This window comes from Carettochelys insculpta, chromosome 5 (assembly GCF_033958435.1).
Source record: "Carettochelys insculpta isolate YL-2023 chromosome 5, ASM3395843v1, whole genome shotgun sequence".
Classification (NCBI taxonomy): Eukaryota; Metazoa; Chordata; order Testudines; family Carettochelyidae; genus Carettochelys; species Carettochelys insculpta.
Window position 1 is genome coordinate 87,721,388 of NC_134141.1, and position 20,955 is coordinate 87,742,342.

Consider the following 20,955-nt stretch of genomic DNA (forward strand, 5'->3'; position numbering starts at 1 on the left):
TCGGTGCCGCAGTAGCCAGTGCCGGACTGTCCAGTGCCTGCACGGCTCTCGGTGCCGTCTCCCCAGTACCTGTAGGGTCTTGAGCGGTTACATGCGCCGCGGCTTTACCAGCAGAGGAAGCCAGAGTGCGCAGGCCCTTTGTTACACTCGTCCCGCTCCCAAAAGTACGGTGCAGGGATCGAGTAGGCGAAGCTCTTCTTTTCTTCTGCACAGGGGAGGTCAAAGAGGCAGCCTTCCTCTTGTGCGATCCTGAAGAGCCCTCCGCATGCGTTGTCTCTGATGAGGCAGGTTGAAGCACTTTGTCAAATAGCAACATCTTCAACCTCATTTCCCTATCTTTCCTAGCTCTGTTAGTCAACTTGGAACAATGGGAGCACTTCTGGGGAACGTGCGTCTCCCTGAGGCACCGTATGCATCTGCTATGGCCATCCGAAGCAGGCATGGCCTCCCGGCAAGATTCACACTTCTTAAAGCCGGGGGATGACATTGTTAAAGCTCAACTCTGAGTCCTTAGGTGCTAAGAGCACACTTAACAGCCTATTAGGTGATGGTAATAACCGTTGGCCTTTGGAGGCTTGACAAACAAAAGTAACGGGCCTGCCCGGAGGCGGCCGCTGAAGTCTTTAAGATAGTCTTTAACTTTTAAACGAACTGTTAACAAGGTAACTAAACTATAATAACTATAGAACTGCTAACTATGAACTATTAAAACTATTAACATGAGAAAAACTAAGATTTATCTGTCTCGGGCGTTGGAGCCGGAGAGGATTCCGTCTGCAGCCGTTGGCAGCTGAGAAGGAACTGGCGGGGACCAGATCGCACAAGTGACCGTAAGCGTGCGAAGAGCCGACGCGCATCGGCGCATGCGCGACCCGACGGAGACTGCTGAAGAATTTCTGAGCTGCGGCGCTGGGGCGAGCCCGACACCTACTGTGGAGCACCCACGGGGACCACTCAAAGAAGAATAGCTGTGTCTATACTAGCAAGTTCTTTCAAAAATTTTTTTGAAAGAAGGTGCTCTTTTGAAAGATCCCAGCATGTCTACACACAAAATGAATTTTCTAAAGTAAATCAAAAGAACGCACGCATTTTCACAAAGTGCTCCTCCACTCCAGGATCAGGAAGAACGCTTTCTTTCAAAAAATTCTTTCAAAAGAAAATGCATGTAGACTCTCCTTGTGCCCTTCTTTCAAAAGAGAAATCCTCCATGGTGCTGGCCAATTGATGCGTGGAGATGGCCAGCATGAGTGGAGCTCTATGGTCTCTGTGTCTGGCTGCATTTAAACATGCAGGGATACAAAAACCCTGTGCAGGAAATTGAGTGCATGACGGCAGCTGCAAAGGCACAAGCCTGCAGCACCATGCCCTCAGGTCAGTCCCACAGCAGAGAGAGCACCCTACCACCCCTATGGCTAGCAGCCAGGAGCCCTGTGCCCCACCAGGGTCCCCAACCAAGCTGGACAAGAGGTCACAGGAGCCTGCCTGGGGCATCAAAAGAAGGTCCCATAGTGGGCCAAGCCAGAGCTCTGGGACCTCTTCAGCCTCTCGGGGGACAAGGAGGTCCTGCTTGATACTGGAAGGCACTTGAATGCCCCAGCCTTCACCTGGCTGGCCGCTAGCCTGACTGCCCGGGGCCATCCCCCCATACCCAAACCAAGTCAGGTCGAAAGTGAAGGAGCCACAACAGGCCTACATGAGGGCCAAGGATGTGGCCGGCTGCTCAGGGCAGCATCTACCAGCTGCCCCCATTATGAGGACTTACACAGATTCCTGGGGCACAAGGATGCAGCCCCCCCTTCCACCCCATTACGGTGCTGGACACTGCAGGGGCCGAGCTGGAGCCCCACCCAGAGGTGGAGGATCCACAGGGGTCTCTGCTGGGAGTCAGGTCCCTGCACGGGACCTACTGTGCTGTGGATAGCTCGGCAGGCCTCAGTGTGTGCAGGATGAGGGTGCTGGGGACTGGCCCTTTAAGGGAGCAGCTGGCTGCAGCCTCCAGAAGGGCTTGGCAGTCATGTGACCCCATCCACAGTGTTTCTTGGCCTGTTCTTCTCAAAGAGTGGCCAGGGCTGTGTGGCCGCTCTCTTTCGAAAGGGCGGATCAATCTTTCGAAAGGACGGATGGAAAGATTGATCTGCTTTTTGTGTGTGGACACACCTTTTTGGAAGATGATCTTCTGGAAGATCTTCTTTTGAAAGGTCGCTGTAGTGCAGACATATCCAATGTGAACTATAAGATGCTCTAAACAGCTTCTTAAAATCAAAGTCATTTCCTGAAATATACTACTACAGTGCACCTGCCTGTATATGACCTCATGTTAGATTTTTTTCTACACTTGATACGGTGTTAATCATAGAATCCCCAGTGTTATTCAACACCACTTTAAAAATCCTCATATATAGATACTGCACTTAGCTTTTTTATGTTGACTATAGGATTCGGTACTGCAATATTGAACAGTTGCTTATTTAATTAGCCTGGCACAACAGACGGGATCCATCACTGGTTTTGTGCCGAAAAATTATGAACCATGGGCAAAAAGTAAAAGTCTTCAAGAAGGAGTGTGCTCACAGAAACAAGTTCTAACTGGAAGCAGATATCAAACTTCCCATCCCACGGGAGAGAGATAAGTAAAGCTAAAACATAATTTATACCTTGAGAATTCTTCTCCACTGAAGTGATTAAAAACACATGAGAACAAAATGTTTAGTGCCAGTATTGTTTGGCATTTTACACAGCATAGTAGTCTGGTAAGTTATTGTAAAATGAAAAATAACTCCGTTAAAAATAAACTTACCATTTCTAGGTGCATACAAAAACAGTTGTAAAATGGAACCACAACTATGAGCTCAAATATTTGTACATACAGTATGCATATCTAAAATAAAGTCACCATTTCTGCAGGTTTTATTAATGACTCAATTATAAATACAAAGCTAGCTTCCTGAGCAATTTCACTACCCGTTAGTTTATGTCAGGGATTATTTATTAGGGGCCTGCTTGTTTAAAAATAGAAAACTCACAAGTGGAACAGCTTCAAGTTGGTTTAAACTTGTTCATTCCAGTTCCACAGCAAATGTTGACTGTAAAAAAAAAAGCTTAGATAGCTCTCTGATTAACCCGGCTGTGCTCAGAATTAGCAACATGAGCCTAGCCAGGGTTGGCATCAAAATTAAAAGTAGCCATTTGAAGGGGTAGGGTTGAAATGAAGAATGAATGCCAGCTGAAAGAACATTAATAGCATATTCTGGTCACAGTAGTGGTTGCATACCCTGAACCCAGGATATTAAACAATATCAACTTTCAGCAATGAGTGTTTGGCTGAATACTTAGCTCCCTATTAGAACTAGGCTTAGTGAAGCATATCTTTGGTTTAATAAGTTATCAAAGCAAATGAAAAAGCCTAAGAGATTTCACAAGGCTGCAGACTGGTTTTACAAATAACGATAAGCTCTAGAAAGCACTTGTGAGGAAAGCTGTATATAATGACAATTGACAATACAACCAAAAGGATGCCAATCACACTATAAAATATAAGGAAAGTATTAGAAGTGCAATTCTTCATCTATATATGTTCTAATGCCAAGATTTTATAAAATGAATGTCTGAAGTCCGACACTTAAGTGGCCTAATTACCATGAGTGCTTGTGCATCCAGCAGCTCCCACAGCCATCAATATTTCTGAGCATGGGTGGCATGTAAAACATTGGTTTGGGAAGGGTAGGCCTTCCCCTCTGAGGCACCCCAGAACCACCCCCCTCCCCATAACAGCCACTGGCTCTCACCACAAACTAGTTAGTGCCAAAAGCCTGCCTGTGAACACTGGGAGGAAGAGTGTACTGCACCACCTCCGCCTCTCCCGATAAAACAATTCTGTTAGAAACTACAGATTTGCAGAACACCTAACAGGTTTGATGGAAACACCTCAGGTTCAGAGAGCTGTTGGCAAATCAAAGGAAAGGTTCCAGCAGAAAGATTTCCTGCCACTTTTCTGGACAATACTGACCATTTCCCAAGAATGACAGTCTCACTCATCAGCTGTTGGAGTCCAGGGAGCATATTTAGTTTCAGAAACACAATACTATGATTGTTATTTCTTAAATGAATTTTTTGGGGAATTTTGCTGTAGCAGGAAATTTTTAAAAAATTGGTTTTGACCCCATTCTGGCCATATTCAAATTTTGAACTGACAATATTCCCAAAAACTGTTTCATCCAGGCTACATGTGTTCGGTTAAGAAAAAGTAAAGCCATTTGAAATGTATAATCTGGAAAAGCATAGGATAGAAGGGAAGAAAACATGTATGCTCTAAAGGAGACAACAGAAGATAAAGAGAGGAAGAACAGGATGACAGGGAGGGACAGAACTTGTCAGAGGCCTGAGAAACCTTTCATTCACCGTTCTTGATACTTGACTTCAGATGAAACATAAACAAGATTATAAAATTACACGTGTTTACTTATTCATAGATTCATGGACTTATTCATAGACTGTTCACCAGGCTTAGTCCTTGGTTGGTCCCCACCTCTATATTTACCTACACCTCCACAGGAATCAGAGATCCAGGTATTTCTTTAATTATTTTACAAAAAAATCTAAGCACCTAATGGGACTGTGTAACCCCCTAATATTTTTGCAGACAAACCAGAGAAGGAGAGAAAAGAAATGTTAGTAATATGTTTGTTCCATGTAGTACAAATAGTAAATAATAATTTCTAGTCAGGGATAATAATTTACAGGAACTTCCACTAAGTATTCAGTTTCCACAACTTTGTTGTGAAGCAAGAGTCCAGTAAAAATTCAGGACAGTGTGATACTAAACCATGGGTTTTACGGGTTCACCAGGAACTGTAAGTTACTAGAAAACAAACTGCACGTTACTACAAGAGAAATAGTGGCATATTACTGCTTCGTCTGAGTTACTCCATCTTATACCAGTTATTTTTTTAATCTGTAAAAGGTACCAGAGTATCTTTTAATGCTTACCTGCTGTATTCACAATTCTGTTTGTTCTAATTATTCCATATGGAGTTTCAACTTCCCATGTCCCATCTGATCTAGAGCTCAGATTTGTCACTTGGACGGGGTAATTTAACAGGGCACCATACTTCCTGGCTCCTGCAGCCAAGGCCATAGTGAGAGAATAGGGATCAATGTGACCATCTCCAGGGTTATATAGGCCAGCTAAAACCTAAGTGGATTACACAAGAGCAATTCAAATTAAATTTGCTGTTCTCATTGTGTCTCATATTAAAGTGAATTTTTGAGTCATCTGAAAACAAACTTTAAAACCATATTATATTGTCAAAACTTCAAACGGCTTACTTTGTAATCATGCTATGGAAATGTGATTCTCCAGAAACAGAATCCAGAATCAGAAGGTCATCGAGTCCAGTCCCCAGCCCAAAGCAGGATCAACCATAACTAAATCATCCCAGCCAGGACTTTGTCGAGCCGGGACTTAAAAACCTCTTGAGATGGAGATTCCACCACCTCCCTAGGCAACGCATTTCAGTGCTTCACCATCCTCCTGGTGAAACAGTTTTTCCTAATATCCAATTTTCCCCTCTTCCTCTGTTCCTTGAGACCATTGTTCCTTGTTCTGCTATCCATCACTACTGATAACAGCCTCTCTCCATCCTGTTTAGAGCCCCCTTCAGGAAGCTGAAGGCTGCTATTAAATTGCCCCTAATTCTTCTGCAAACTAAATAAGCCCAAATCCCTCAGCCTTTCCTCATAGGTCATGTGCTCCAGTCCCCTAATCATTTTCATTGCCCTCTGCTGGACTGCTCCAATGCATCCGCATCCTTTCTATACTGGGGGGGACCAAAACTGAGGCAACACTCCAGATGTGGCCTCACTAGTGCCGAGTAGAGAGGAATAATAACTTCTCTAGATCTTCTGGAAATGCTCCTCCTAATGCACCCCAATATTCTATTAGCCTTCTTAGCTACAAGGGCATACTCTTGACTCATATCCAGCCTCTCATCCACTGTAATCCCCAGGTCCTTTTCTGCTGCACTGCTACTTAGCCAGGTGGTCCCCTGCCTGTAACTTGCTTGGGATTCTTCAATTCCAGGTGCAGGACTCTGCACTTGTCCATGTTGAACCTCATCAGATTACGTTTGGTCCAATCCTCCAATTTATCTAGGTCACTCTGGACCCTATTCCTACCCTCCAACGTATCCACCTGTCAACAAGCTATCTATCTGTGATCACAGACATAGAGGCCAAAGATGAAGATTTCAGAAAGAAACCCAAATAACAGAAGCAAAACGAAAAGCAGTCAAGTAGCACTTTAAAGACTAGCAAAATAGTTTATTAGGTGAGCTTTCGTGGGACAGACCCACAGTGGGTCTGTCCCACGAAAGCTCACCTAATAAACTATTTTGCTAGTCTTTAAAGTGCAACTTGACTGCTTTTTGTTTTGACAGTGTATAGAGTAGCACGGCTTCCTCCTCTCTCTCACTAAATAACAGATGGTGTCAAATGACTTCCAAAAATCTCATAAAAGCCTTTAGACAATTCCACATAAGGAGTAACACTCAGAAGGCTTAGATCATTTGCACATTTTAAAATGAGTGTAATCATTTCTCTTTTCATGAAAATCTGTGATAGTTATTAAAATATTGACAATGTTATAAACATTAAAATAATGCCCTAGGGTGGTCCTTTGGATTAATGGGGCCCTACACAGTAGTATTAATCTAGTATCCCATGCCTCCAGAAGCTTGGGGCAAGGGGGGAGAGTAGTGACAATATTTTAGAGATGTGATTTTATAACATCCAGCAACACACTAATCCAATATTTTTAAAGCAAATTTTAAACTAAGGTCCTATAGACTAACAAGTAATTTTAGAAACTGACAGTATAGACCTGGGATTAGTAAATGTCTGTTAACAGGCTTAATTTCCATTTGAATGGCTTGTTCACAGGTTCCACCTTCTGCAAACAGGTCTGGCAGGCTTTTTCAATTTTAAGTTAACTAGATCCTCCATGGTGGAAGCAGAGCCACAGAATGGGGACAGCAAGAGGAGAAAGGGCAGACATTAAGACTCAGTGGCACCCCAAATCTTCAGGTGCCCTATGCAGCTGCATATTGGTAAAGATGGCGGTAATAATCCCCCATAGAGGAAAAGCAACAGGGAGGGAGTTAATGGAAGGAAGTCTTTGCAAAGTTCACCTCATAGAGTTCCCTGATAATTGTTCCACTAGAAAAACGATTTTATAGAAAAGGCTACAGTTCTTGCTCACAAGTCCAAAGGATCTGTGCAAATTGCAAGGTGCCTGAAGGGAACCATCCATTCAGAAGCCTTGTATCTTCCTTCTGGTTTTTGATCTCCGTTATCAATCTTGTATCCTACTCCATGCCTGTGGCCACACTACCCCTTCCTTTAGGAAAGGACATGTAAATTACAGCCATTCAAAAATGCAAATGAGGCGCTGCCATGTGTATGCAGTGCCTCATTAGCATAAGGGTGGCCATGCGAATTTTGAAGCTGCTAACTTTGAAGTGCTGACTGGCAGTCTAGCCATGGGTGCTTTGAAATACGTACCCAACTTTGAAACCCCCTTATTCCCAAAACAAATTGGGAGTAAGGGAATGTCAAAGTTGAGCATGTAGTTCGAAGCTCCTGCGGCGAGCCTGCCAGTCAGCACTTTGAAGTTAGCAGCTTCGAAATTTGTGCAGCTACCATTATGCTAACGAGGCACTGCATACACATGGCAGCGCCTCACTTGTATTTTCGAATGGCCATAATTTACACGCCCCTTCCAAAATGGAGGGCTATAGCCCATGACAGCATTCCTTCATTAAAAGTAGCCTTGGAAGGGTTCAATATTTTTATCAGCAAATGTCAGCTAAATTGATTTCACCACACATACACTAGCCAATGAAAATATATTTCCATTGGTAACAAATGTACAGAGAACAAAGAAAAGTGCTGCTTGAGAACCTACTAGAGTTTGATTTAAGGACATAAATTTTGCATATTTTGGCATATGATACTGACAATTTGCTTAAAAAGTTACAGCTTTGTAACTATTAAAATCTTAGTGCATTTTGTCAGCTACCCCCAGCTGTCAGATGCCCCCAAACGTTCTATGCCACCAAATTTTCTGCAGCTGTGAAAAGTGAAATTAATAAAAATAAGAAGCTTAAAAATAAACATTCATATTCCCCATCAAAATCATAAAAAAGTGAAAATCAGATACTGGCAAATCTAATTCTGAGCCACTAAACAAGGGGTTTAGAATAAAAACAGCTTGTCAACCTTTACAACACGTGGCTGTGCTGAGCTTTCTCTATGTTCCGCAGAACTCTGGTGTTCCATGAACAACTCGTGGGTGTGCCACAATGTTACATCTTCATTGGCATGATACCTAATTAAACTACTTCATTTTCTTTGTGCATATATGTTGCTGGTTTTTTTTTTTTTTTTTTGTATTTTTTGTCTGACAACGATTTTCTAAAGAAAATTTTCACTGGTGGTTCATATAAAAATATTATATTATATTATATTACTATTTGGTGGCCCGTGGTCATAAAAAGTTTAAGAAACACTGTCTTAGAATATCTTGACATGACTCTTGTCTCTGTCTACTGAACAGGCTCTGTGTTTCTCTTTCTTTCTGAACTTACTCTTCAATGCAATAGAAACTCTCCCAGAATATCCTGTAAATGTGGTTTCAATAGAATCACATGGGGAGGTGGCTAATTCTCATTTGTATTAAGCCTTTTTACATTGGTTGAGCTGAAGTCCTTTATATGAAAGGCTTTAGTGCACCAGAAAATCAGACCTTGGATTTACAGTATATCTTTGAAAATCCAAAACTTAACTTCAAGCTGTGTTTGCCCCCTCATCCCCCCCCAAAAAATGTTAGTCTTTACCTTCTCCATGTTCAATATGGGAAACAACTCTTGCATTTTCTCCGGGCCAATAAGATACTGTTCTGTTGGATGCCAACCAGCTCGCGTCATTTGGTATTTGAATTCATCTACTCTAGTTGGGGTGGAAGCAATTCTGATGCTGCCTGGTTGATGAAATCCCACAGCCTAAAACATGGATAGCAAAAACAACTGAATGAGTTATCATTAGGACTCTTTCTCACCTGTGTCTAAGCTGCTGATTCTACACCAGTGAAGTCAACGGGAACTTTGCCACTGACTTCAATGACCACAGGATCAAGCCCTAAACCCCCTTGGAGGATCTGGCCCTAAATATAGAAGGACTGGGGGCGCAGGGAGGAGTAAAGAACAATTTATTACCACATAAAACCCTAACTAAGCTGAGAGAGCACATTACTCAAATGTACGCTACCTTTCAAAAAAGTTGTAAAAAAGAAAAATAGATCCTCTGTATTGTATTTCATCACTCTCTATTAATTTTGAACCTATAAGATTGGATTAAGGAGCCAATTTAGGGGATGGTATCCCTTCTATTTTACACATTTTGAAAAACAGATTAGATAAATTGAAAAGTACATGCTTAGTACCTTATATAAATATCATCTATCAGTATTATGGGTAAAACATCTATCAAACCAGGGATGTAACCACTGTCCTTCATTTAAGAGAGCTGAAGAAGCCATTAAGCTCCTTTATAAAACAAGGGCAACCTTCACTCCAAGCACAGGAACATGTCACCTGCAAAATTAATGGCACATGCAAGGCAAACATGTAAAAAGGGGTTTTACTGGCTATTGTTTTGTGAAGGTTTGCACTTCTGAGAGAGAAACTAGAAAAGACACTGAACATGAGAGAAAAGCCAGCAAGGAAGAACCAGCCAGTGCTTGAACAGGCAATGGGAATCTTACCCTGTGAAAAGCCCAGAGAGTTTTTGTACTGAGTACTGGCTGAAAGGACTTGACTACAGCTGATCTGAGAAACTGTCTCCTGCACTTGACCCGTTGATATAAGAAGGATCTGAAGGAATGGTTCCTTTACAGCTGGCTGGAAGGGGTAGAGAAACCCTGTGTGTGTCTATGTAAATACAGTTTGCTTCTGCTTTGCTTAGATTTGTAAGACAGTCAGCAGATGGAGTGGTATTTTTCTCCTTGTAATCAACTTAATTTGTGACCCAATACTGGCTATGTTTGTATTAAATGCAAGGATAGCTAAAATATGGTTACAAAAGTTTGTAATTTTGTGGGAAAGCATTGTACTAAATTGTTTCAAAGGAAAGAGCTCACAGCAGAAAGAATCTTGCTAAGCAGGGTCTCAGGTTTCCAAGCTCGTTGGGGGCGGGGGGGAAGGTTATTCTGGTCAGGAGGTTATATGACCTCCCACACTTGGACCAGTCTGCCCTGTTATCCTCTCTCCCCCTCTGTTCAAAAAACAGAGCTAAATAGGCATGAGACAGTCACCTGTTTCTGTAAGTGGTGTTCGAGATGTGTTGCTCATGTCCATTCAGCACAGCGGTGCATGCTCACCATGTGCACTAGTGCCAGAAGGTTTTCCGTTAGAGTACCCATAGAGGAGCTGACTCTAGTACCCTCCGGAGAAGCACACAGATGTCGCACTATAAAAGGCACTACTGGCCCTCCACCCTCAGTTCCTTCTTGCCACAGAACAACAGTGGCGAAGAAGGGCAGGAAGTTAAATGAACACGACTAACACCTCTCAAAGAACACCAGTTACAGAAACAGGTAAATGTCTTTTCTTCTAAAGAGTGCTTGCTCATGTCCATTCAGTGTAGCTGACTGTAAGTGGTATGTCTGGAGGCATGCTGACTGCAACACAGCTGTTCTGAAGGCAGCATCCTCTTGGGCTTGTCAAAGCAGGATGTAGTGCATGGCAAAGGTGTGCACTGAAGACCACACTGCAGCTCTGCAAATGTCCAGGACAGGAACATTAGTGAGAAAGTCTGCCAAAGAGGCTTGCACCCTGATCAAGTGAGCCTTGACAAGCAGGGGCAGTTGACCACCTGCCAACTGATAGCATGTCCAAATGCAGGAGGTTATCCAGTTAGAGATCCGCTGAGTGGAAACTGGGAGCCCCTTCATCTGCTCAGCACTAGAGCCCTGCGGACTTTCAGGGTGTGCAACCGTCACTGCTTGGCTGTCGCATGAAGTTTTGAGGAGAAAGCCAGGCAGATGATATACTGGCCTATATGGAAAGCAGAGACTTATGGATCTTAGGTGGTAAGTCAGGGTGAAGTCACATCTACACTTTGTCTTTATAGAAGACTGTGTATGGGGCGATCCGACATCAAAGTCCTCATCTGAGAGGCCCTCCTTGCAGATATAACAGACAAGAGGAAGGCCAACTTCCAGGCTAGGTGCAGGAGGAAACACATGGCCATTGGCTCACAAAAGCAGTCCAATAAGTATGGATATGACCAGATTATAAGCCCTCTTCCCTGAGGCTCAGCAGTCTCTACAGGATCTTCTCTTTGATAATTTGGCCTTATTTGCAAACAGACGCTAAGCTCCATGGGCTAAAAGATTCCTGCATGACCCTCCACACCCCTGGTCTGTATGTCCTGGGCACAGAATGGAAAAAATTCAGGCCTCATGCCCAATCTGCCCAGTCTTCTTAGTCTCATCAGGACTCAGGCTAGAGCAAATAGAAGGGTTTTTGAAAGAGACAATCCAAATCTTACTCTTCCATGCAGCCCAGCTCCCCCTGCCCAAAGGTGGCCTCCAAGTGACCCTTCTGAGGGTAAGATCGAGGATGGCACATCTCTCAATTCAAAAGACCCATCCCCTGTCCCTTCTTCCTACTGCCTGCGCTCCTTCTCTCGAGCTGGTATTCTCTAACTGCAGAACACCGTCTTGGCACCAGGCTTGAAAGACTTGCAAATGTGGCACTTATCGCTTCTCTGAGCCTCTCCTGAGCAGTGCAAACAGTCGGAGTGAAGGTCTCTAACTGGCATGGGCCATGTCTACACGTGCCCCAAACTTCGAAATGGCCATGCAAATGGCCCTTATCCCCATAATAAGGGGACTTCGAAGTAGGCGGCGTCCTTTGGAAAAGGAGCCCCGTCTGGACGCGCTGCGCGGCGGCAAGGCGCGTCAATTTCGAAGCGCCGCGGCAGCCCGCATGCTAATGAAGCGCTGAATATGCATTTCAGCGCTTCATTAGTAAACTTCGAAATGGCCATTTGCATGGCCATTTCGAAGTTTGGGGCACGTGTAGACGTAGCCATGGTCTGATTATGTAATGTGAAGCCTGGGACACAGGGCATGCCCTGGCCCAAGGCTAAGTCCCAGCAGCGACTACGCTAACTAAGGACATAAAACAGTGAATTACCTAACAATAGAACTATTTACAGAGAAAAGACAAAGTCCAACTATGGACACGCACAACAGCTAATGCTCAGACAAGCAGGTTACAAGCACCGCTACTGGAAACAAGAAGGAACTGAAGGTGGAAGGGTGAGTGTCCCTCTTTATAGTGTGGCACGCGTGTGCTGCTCCAGGTGGTGCCAGTGCCAGCTCCTCTACGGGTACTCCAAATCTTCTGGCACCAGTGCACGTGATGAGCACACAAACCTCAGTTGAATGGGCATGAGCAAGCATTCCCAGAAGAACATTAAGGCCTCTTACTTAAGTTGTGTTGGACATGTGTTTCTTCTACCCTGCTTGTTAAGCGGTGAAATCACTGGGAGCTGAAATCACTTGAGAATGATGGGCAGAAGTCACAGACAAGAGGTGGATGGCAGCATATGGTGACTGATAGCCAGTGGTGCAGCAGTGGAGAGATGTACCAAGCAGCCAGCAGGGCGGTGGCACAAATGGCCAGCAGAGTAGCAGCAGCACAAGCAACCAGTGTGGTGGCAGTGATGTGATGAGCAGACAGCAGTGCACAGATGGTGAGTGACCAGCAGAGTGAGTAAGAGGTTTTTTTATTTCCCCTCCCCTTTCCAGGATGAGAGGTGAACTCTGTGGATGAACCTCTGAACTCTGGCCTGCACTGACCAAAGGCAGGAACTGTGAGTGGGGTGCAGAGAAGAGTTGGACATGTGAAGAGAGCATTCAGATTGCTGAACTTAAGGGCCTGAGAGAAAACAAGTTACTTCTGTCCCTTGTATCAAAAATCTCTTTTCAACACTCAGACTCCATGTTTATGAGTGCGGAAGTATTGCCTCTCAGAGATGCCCAAGAGTGGTGTGTGACTCCCAGATTACTGGGTGGGGGCTCATACAGGTTCTGTTTTGGGTGGATGAAGAGGAGCCCCTAGACATTGAACCTGGCCCTGCCTGCTACTGGCTCCACCTGGCAGAAGGGTTACACTGTGTTCAAAGAAATAGGACTTTGATGCAGTCCTGATTATTTACTAACATTGTACAAAGATACTTGACTCCATCATCAATTTTCCTCCTAACAAGAGCAATCCACAGGGCTCTAACTACTTGTGTCAAAAGGGATCAGAAATAGCATTTTAATCACTGGAAACATTATAAAATAAACATTAAGAAGTTAAGGGATTGCACATTTTTACTAAAAAACAAAGTTTTTTTTAATGAAGTATAAGTAATTAAAGCCAATTAAGAGTGTGCTCATTCACATTAGTGACAGTGGTCAAACCCAATCAGCCCCAATCCTCCTCAAAAGATTACTTCTTCTTCTAATTGTTCTGTTCAGAAATGGAGCTAACCCACCTACAAACAGGTTAAGTGCTACTGGGACTCTGCAAGAACTGTCTTTGGAAGTTCCCTCCACTCTGTTTTAGCAAAGCTCCATTGGAGCTGCACCACAAAAGATTACTGGCCTGGCAGAGGACTACTCCCACAAGGGCTATCTCCAATGCAAAGAAGGGGCTGCAGGAAGTCAGTGTAACTTGGAGTAACGTTAGCTTCCATGAAGAATCTCTGAGGGACCAATGGAGACACACTGCATGTCCCTCCCACCTATCACTCAATCTGCCCACTGCCCAGCTCTTCCACATATAGCTGATTCCTGTGTCAGTTGATTGCCTTCCACAGAATACAGGACAAGGTGGATGGATGCTGTTGCAGAGGCACTTGAACCTTCTTTCTGGACATGAGAGATATGATTCATGTGTGATGGACCCTCACCTTTCACAGGTTATGGATGCATGATAAGGCCCTGTAAATGAAAGGACTCATTATCTTTTAACAATTTTTGCAAAATTAGAGAATAATCAAACAGAAATAAAAAGGAAATCCATTGCAGGACAACCCATGTTTTTGTTCATTTATTTTGTCTAGCGCAGTTTAAACTGAGCACTGTGAAATGATTAAAAAATTAACTGCACTGTTAAACAATAACAGAATACCATCTATTTAAATATTTTGGATGTTTTCTTCTTGTTTCCAACGTCATCTATAAGTAGTAAGTGCTCACGTGGTGTTGTTGTAGCTGGCATCACAAGATATTTATTGGCCAGATGTGCTGAAAAGTCGTATGTCCCTTCATGCTTTAACCACTATTCCAGAGCTCACGCGCCCATGCTGATGACAGGTTCTGCTCAATGATGATCCAAAGCAGCACAGACTCATGCATTTTTATTTTCATCATCTCAGATGCAACCTGCACAAGGTCAATTTTTATTTTCGGTGGTTCAGGTTCAGTAGTTTCCACATTGGAGTGTTGCTCTTTTAAAACTTCTGAAAGCATGTTCCACATCTCATGAGCTTCAGATTCTTAAACCTTGGGTTGAGTGCTGTAAATCTCACATTGGTACCTACCTTGTGTTCTGTCATATCTTCAATGAAAGTGTACTTTAAACAAAGAACATCTCCTGTATCACTACCCGAGACTGCTACAACGTGAAATATATTGTAGGATGTTGGTAAAACAGAAAAGGAGACATGCAATTCACGCCCAAGGAATTCCATCACAAATTTAATTAATACGTTATTTTTCATGATACGTATCACTAGAAGAAAGCATGTCCTCTGGAAAGGTGAAAAGCAGAGTGAGGCCACAGAGTATTTTGTGAGAATGATCAACTTGTCAGATTGTCAAAGTGAGAATCACTGTTTCCGTTGCAGTGTCCAACATGGAAGAGGGAAAGCATTGGTTGCAGAAAGTGATTTAGTTGACAAAAAGAAGCACAGCTCTGAAACAAATATGATGAACTGCAGCAATCTCTTCAATTATGGGCAACATCTACCCATCATTTGATTAAAACCAGGAATGCCGAATTGTCAGATTGCTCATTCCTGAATGCTGTTTTAACTCATATGGAAAGGTGTCTTTGCCTGCTTGGCTTCTGAGTTATAATAAGCATTTTAATTTTGAAATCTGTTTCCTATTTAAGAATTAAGAAGGATTCTGAGGGAGCATCAATATACAGTATGCTGGAGTTAAATACTAGAAAATGAACATAGGACAGACATACAGACAACAAACTACATTCAGATAAAGTGAGTCCTTGTGGTATGAGAGCTCCCTTCATATTCATATGCACAACATATCCTCTTAAAACCTTCCCATAGTTTTTCTAGCACAACTAATACTGATCTGAATTAACATCTTTAAAGCAAAGACTTTCACCTGCCCAGTCTCTTCCTCCAATTTTTCGTAGAGTTTGATGCTGTAGTAATGGATTTTCTTCAGATTTATTCCAGGATGAAAGTAAGTTGTTAACCCAGCCTTGAATAAGAAACAAAAATCAACATATGAGTACTTTTGGAAATGCAGGGTTCTCTTCTCCCCTTTCTAGACAGATTTTTTTCACATATAATTTAAAAGGAACTCAGACTAGCACAGCAAAAAGCAACGCATGGCTGGAAGCAAAAGTTATTTATGCATTTATAGTAAAATTGTCTCACAGTTTACCAGCACTCTCCTTTCATTTACAAATGTTTTTCCGCTTGTCTTTTCTCATTAATTTGTCAAATCACAATATGTTGGTTGTGCTTATTCTCCACTATAGTTTCATTTTGTGCTTTAATTATTAATTTTTCTGCATAAATCTTTTGCGTGAGACATAAAACTGACAGGTATCAGAGGGTCAGCTGTGTTAGTCTGTATCTACAAAAACAATGAAGTGGGTCTTTGCCCATGAAAGCTTATGCTCCAATAAATCTGTTAGTCTATAAAGTGCCACAGGACTTCAAGTTGTTTTTACATAAAATTGAGTTCCCAAGTAGCTGTGGTTTCTAAAATTTCTGTAGTTCTTTTAGACAAGCAACAGTGCAAGCATGGGCCTTGACAAAATGTAACTGCTGTTGGCGATGTGGGTTTCCCGGAGCAACACTGGCTCACGTTTTGGGACTATGCCAGCATACAATTCTTTTGACTAGAACAGCGGTTCCAAACCTTTTCGAGATGGTGACCCATTCTGACAATTTAGTAAGACTTTGTGACACAAGGCAACTGAAAACTGGGAGGGAGGTTCTCCCCTGGGAAAAAAATTTATAAATCTTGATTTGCGTCTCCCCTACCCCCAAGCTTAAACCCCTCACAGCCTCAAACCACCTCCCCACCCCCTAGGCTTAAACCCCTTGCAGGCCCAAAATGCCCCCCCGCTGCTGCCTCTACCCCACTGCTCCTTCTCTGGGCCGCCACCCACCTCCTCCCTGTGGCTCCCCACAGCCCAACTACTCCTTTCCCCTACCCGCTGCGCAGGCAGTTCCCTGCCCTTCCACACTGAAATGGGATTCAATTTAATTGGTTTAACAGCCAGATCCCTCCTGCCATCTGTTCAACCAATTAAGTTGAGTTCCATTTCAGCATGGCAGGTAGGGGCTGGGAGCCGGAGGAGTGAGTGGCAGAAGCTGCAAGTGGCTCCTTAAAGAGCCACATGTGGCTTAGAGCCCCCCCAGCCAGTGACCCTTAGAAAATCTAATGGTGACCCATGTTTGGGTCCCAACCCGTAGGTTGGGAATCCCTGGACTAGAAGAAGTCAAGAGAAATAATATAACAATGGATACCACCTGAAAATTACTTCTCAAAACTATGTTTTGGACTATATCCCATTGTCTTAAAAACTTTCCATTTCACAGAAAGCTTGGTTCTATACAGTAGGGGTGAGCAAACTTTTTACTTTGGGCTCCACTTTTCATCCCTGTATTAGCAGGTCCCCTCAACCTGTCTAATGTAAACCAAATCAATGGAAATTTAAGTTATGATCTTATGGAAAAAAAATTTCAGCATGTGTAAGAAAATAAGTATCATCATCAACAACCATGGGCTCAGTGCCCATTGGTGTCTGATGCCTCCCTCACTATTTCCTTCCATCTTTCCCTGTCCAGGGTGGAGTGGCTTAGTTTCTGTTTCTGCACCAACCTACTATATCATCTACCCATTGTCTGTGGGGTCTTCCTATAATATTTGAACCATCCAATATGCTGAATACCAGGGTCTTGACTTTGTATTCATCTATCATTCTGCAGATATGCCCCGATAGCTGTAACTTCCATTGTATAACCTTCTGCGGTAGGTTCTCTTTCGGCTGTATCTTCCTATATAATTCCGCATTGGTGACATTGTGCATCCATCCTATTCTAAGGATCTTTCTAAAACAACTCATCTCAAACGCCAATATCATTCTCTTCAAGTCCTTCGTTATCACTCATGTCCCACATCCATACAACGTTCTGCTGAATACACACATTTTAAAGATTTTCAGCTTCATTCCTAAATTAATCGCTTTGCTTTTCCAGATCTTACCCAACACCTTCAAACTCACTATTGCTTTCACTATTCCCTATTCATATCTCCTCCTCATTGCTTTTCTCCCCTTCTTAGATGAAAATATACATACAATAAAGTTTTACTATAGTACAAGAATGTGCGTTACACTATCACTGGGTTTGGTAGGAAGGAAAACAATATTTTTGTTCAACAAAGAAAAAAAGCTGTTCTAATTTATAACGATCTCTGGTGTTGCTGTTTTAAGTATAACAAATCTCCTTTAAAAGTAAAAATTTAAGTTTAAAAACCTAAGGTATAGAAGTACTGACACACTTCTGTAATAAATTTAACAATTATTTTCACTTCTATGGCACTAATGCTCCAAGAATCTCATAAGAACATCCTGAGTCAGACCAACAGTCCATCTAGCCCAGTACCCTGTCTTCTGACAGAGATTGGTGCCAGATGCTTCACAACAAATAAACGGACTGTGTTAATTATTGAGTGATCCACCGCCTACTGTCTAGTCCCAGCTTCTGGCAGTCAGAGTTTAAGGACACACAGATCATAGGGTTGCATCCCTGACCATATTGACTAATGGCAGCTGATGGACCTATCTTTCTTGAATTTACTTTTTTTTCAACCAGTTACACTTTGGTTCATCATAACACACTTTGTCAATGAATTTTATGGCTTGACTTCTCACTGAGTGAAGTGTTTTTTAATGTTTGTTTTAAATCTGCTTCCTATTAATTTCATTGGGTGACTACTAGTTCTTGTGAGACAAAGTAGGTGAGGTAGTATCTTTTACTGGATCTTGTGCTATGTGAAGTAGTAGTATTGACTCTTCCTTTGTTACTGTCTCCACACCAATCAAGATTTTATAGACTTCAATCATATTCCAACTTGATAATTTCTTTTCTAAAATGAACAGTCCTAGTCTTTTTAATCTAGAACTGCATTTGCTCCATAACCCAATGCCTTCTGTGATCCTTCTCTGTACTTTTTCCAAGTTAAATATATCATTTTTTAAATGGGACAACCAGAACCCCACGCAGTGCTCAAGGTATGAGCGTATCCTAGATTTAAAACATGCTACCAATATTTACCCCAACTTTACAGATGGGTGCACAGGTAGTTTAAGGGCATGTTTAGAGGATTCAACCAGAGGCAAGAAAGCTTTACGCTACCTATCTTGGGATACAGTCAATAAAGCCATGGCAGCAAACAGGTGATGAATGGGGGTGCATATGTGGCCATAGCGTCGGTCTTGCCCCTTCCCGCACTCACTATCAGACTGCACCATGCTGGTTCTGATGAGCGTGGGCTCTCCCCCAGAGCAGTGCTGCATGAGAGCAGCGTGAGATGGGAAACTCGTGCTACTCCTTGGCGTCACTGCTCTGGGGTGGAGGAGGCTGCCCTGTACGCACCAGTAGCAGCAAGCAGGGACAGGGGAGGGTGAGGCTTGAGTGGAGCAGAGGCAGGCAGTAAGGGACAGAGCCAGGGAAAGGGTGGTGCATGGGCGCAGCAGGGATGGGAGTGGGAGCAGCATGAGTGGGGCACAGGAGGAGCAGGCAGGTGGCAAAACAGGGGCATGTAGCTGGTACCCCCCTCCCCCCACCTCCTGCAATCTCCGCAGTCGTCACCTCTGGAGCTTCAGTGCACGCTGTAAAAATCTTCCAAAACCCTGAGTTATTTCTTGTAGGGCTAGCACAGGCAGAAACTCACACTGTCAGAGCTGCTCTATTGTGGGCAACCCAGTCTAGATATATTAAAGGCACCTCAGGTGTCTTGACTTAAACTATAATCACAACCAGTGACTGCAGTCTAGACACAAAAGTGACTCTTCCAAGATCACATAGTGAGTCTATCACAGACCCAGGAATACAATCCAGTGCTAGAATTTCTACCCAGATAAATAATGGAGAAACTGATTTTCTAGAAGGTCATGGAGTGGGGGAAATGAAATCTTTGCTCCACTGTGAGATATTATAAGTCATCTGAAACCTATTTACATATTTGAGATCTTAGTAATTAACAAGATTTTCTTACTGCATGCCAAGTAGATCCAGCCGTCAGTTCAGATTTTTCAAGTAGAATGACATCCTTCATGCCAGCCTTAGCCAGGTGGTAAGCAAGACTTACACCAATGCAACCACCTCCAATGATCACTGTCTCTGCTGTGTCTTTCCATTTGGTTCCCGAGAAAGATGATGGTTTTGCTTCACTGCAGAAAGAAAGTCACAAACAGGACGCAAAATCCACCTTTTATCCTCTCACCAAAGTAGCAGTTGAGTCATTTTTAAAGATTTACCTGTATCTAATCTGGCCTCCTGTAACTCAGGAGCCATTAAATTTCACCCGGTCACCCCTGTGCTGAGCCTAGTAAGTGGGCTGAGACTAAGCATTGCAGTTCTCAAGGGACTGAACAGTTGTGTGACACTGGCATAGAACAGGAGAGACAGAAGTGTTACCAATGCCCAGTGCCCCTGGAGTGGCAAAGAACTTATTAGGTGGGATGTATCAGATGTTACCAGTCAGTAATCCATAATCTATGATGCAGAGAACGGTGAAAAAAGCCCAAGGCTCTGCAAATCTGCATTGGAGGAAAATTTCTTCCTGTCCCCCCAGATCAGGTGGTCTGCAACATTTTGAGCTAGAGCACCACCTATGCAGCTAAGGCAGAGACTTCTATACCATCTCAGATCACTAGATGATTTGATGGTTCTTTTTAACCATACATTCTATGTCTGTATGAGACGGGTTCACCTTTTCGGTGCCTCACCTACCACAGTGGCCAAGCTCTGTTTTAGAGAAACGTCTGTCTGTCCATCTGTCCATCACACTGTAGTCATGAACGTGTTCTGGAAGAGTCCAGGCCACAGGCACCACTCACCCCTGCCTCCGCCTGCTGCCAGATGCCAGTCACCCCGCTCCCCTCGTGCCACAGATATCAGTTGCCCTTGCCCATGCTCCCCCTGTTCCTGCAGGCACCAGTCACCCCTGACCCCACCACCATCACAAAAGGGCACGTCCTGCTCGTATAAATAAAAAACAGGATAAATCTTCAGGCGACATATTCCTTTCTGAGCCTGCAGGCAACCGGCTGAAGATCTCAACCATGAGAATTGATTACAGACGTTATCTTAATGCAGAATAATTGTCCTGAACACATGGAAAATAAATCAGAATTTCTCTTCTCTCCATAATCCATGTAGGGAGTGAATGAACAGAACCTCAGGCCAGACAGGACCGCCATGACCACACAACCAGACCTCTTATCCACATAGGCCACAGAATTTTTCTCAGAAATTGGTTTATATTACAATTCAGAAAGATATCTAATCTGGTTTTAGAGATTCCAAGAGATGGAGAGTCCTCCTCCTCCCTCTAATAAGCTATTT

The 20,955-nt window shown here is 43.3% G+C and overlaps 1 protein-coding gene across 1 annotated transcript in view; it reads right to left on the reverse strand.

The window, feature by feature from the left end:
• DMGDH (dimethylglycine dehydrogenase) overlaps positions 1–20,955 on the reverse strand; it is a 61,801-nt gene that overhangs the window by 38,792 nt on the left and 2,054 nt on the right. Inside the window, exons 2-5 of the mRNA XM_074995459.1 lie at positions 19,604–19,778; positions 15,467–15,565; positions 8,892–9,056; positions 4,987–5,191 (exon numbers count right to left, since the gene is read on the reverse strand). Of these exons, the coding sequence (XP_074851560.1) occupies positions 4,987–5,191; positions 8,892–9,056; positions 15,467–15,565; positions 19,604–19,778 (644 nt within the window). The remainder of the gene's footprint in view (positions 1–4,986; positions 5,192–8,891; positions 9,057–15,466; positions 15,566–19,603; positions 19,779–20,955) is intronic.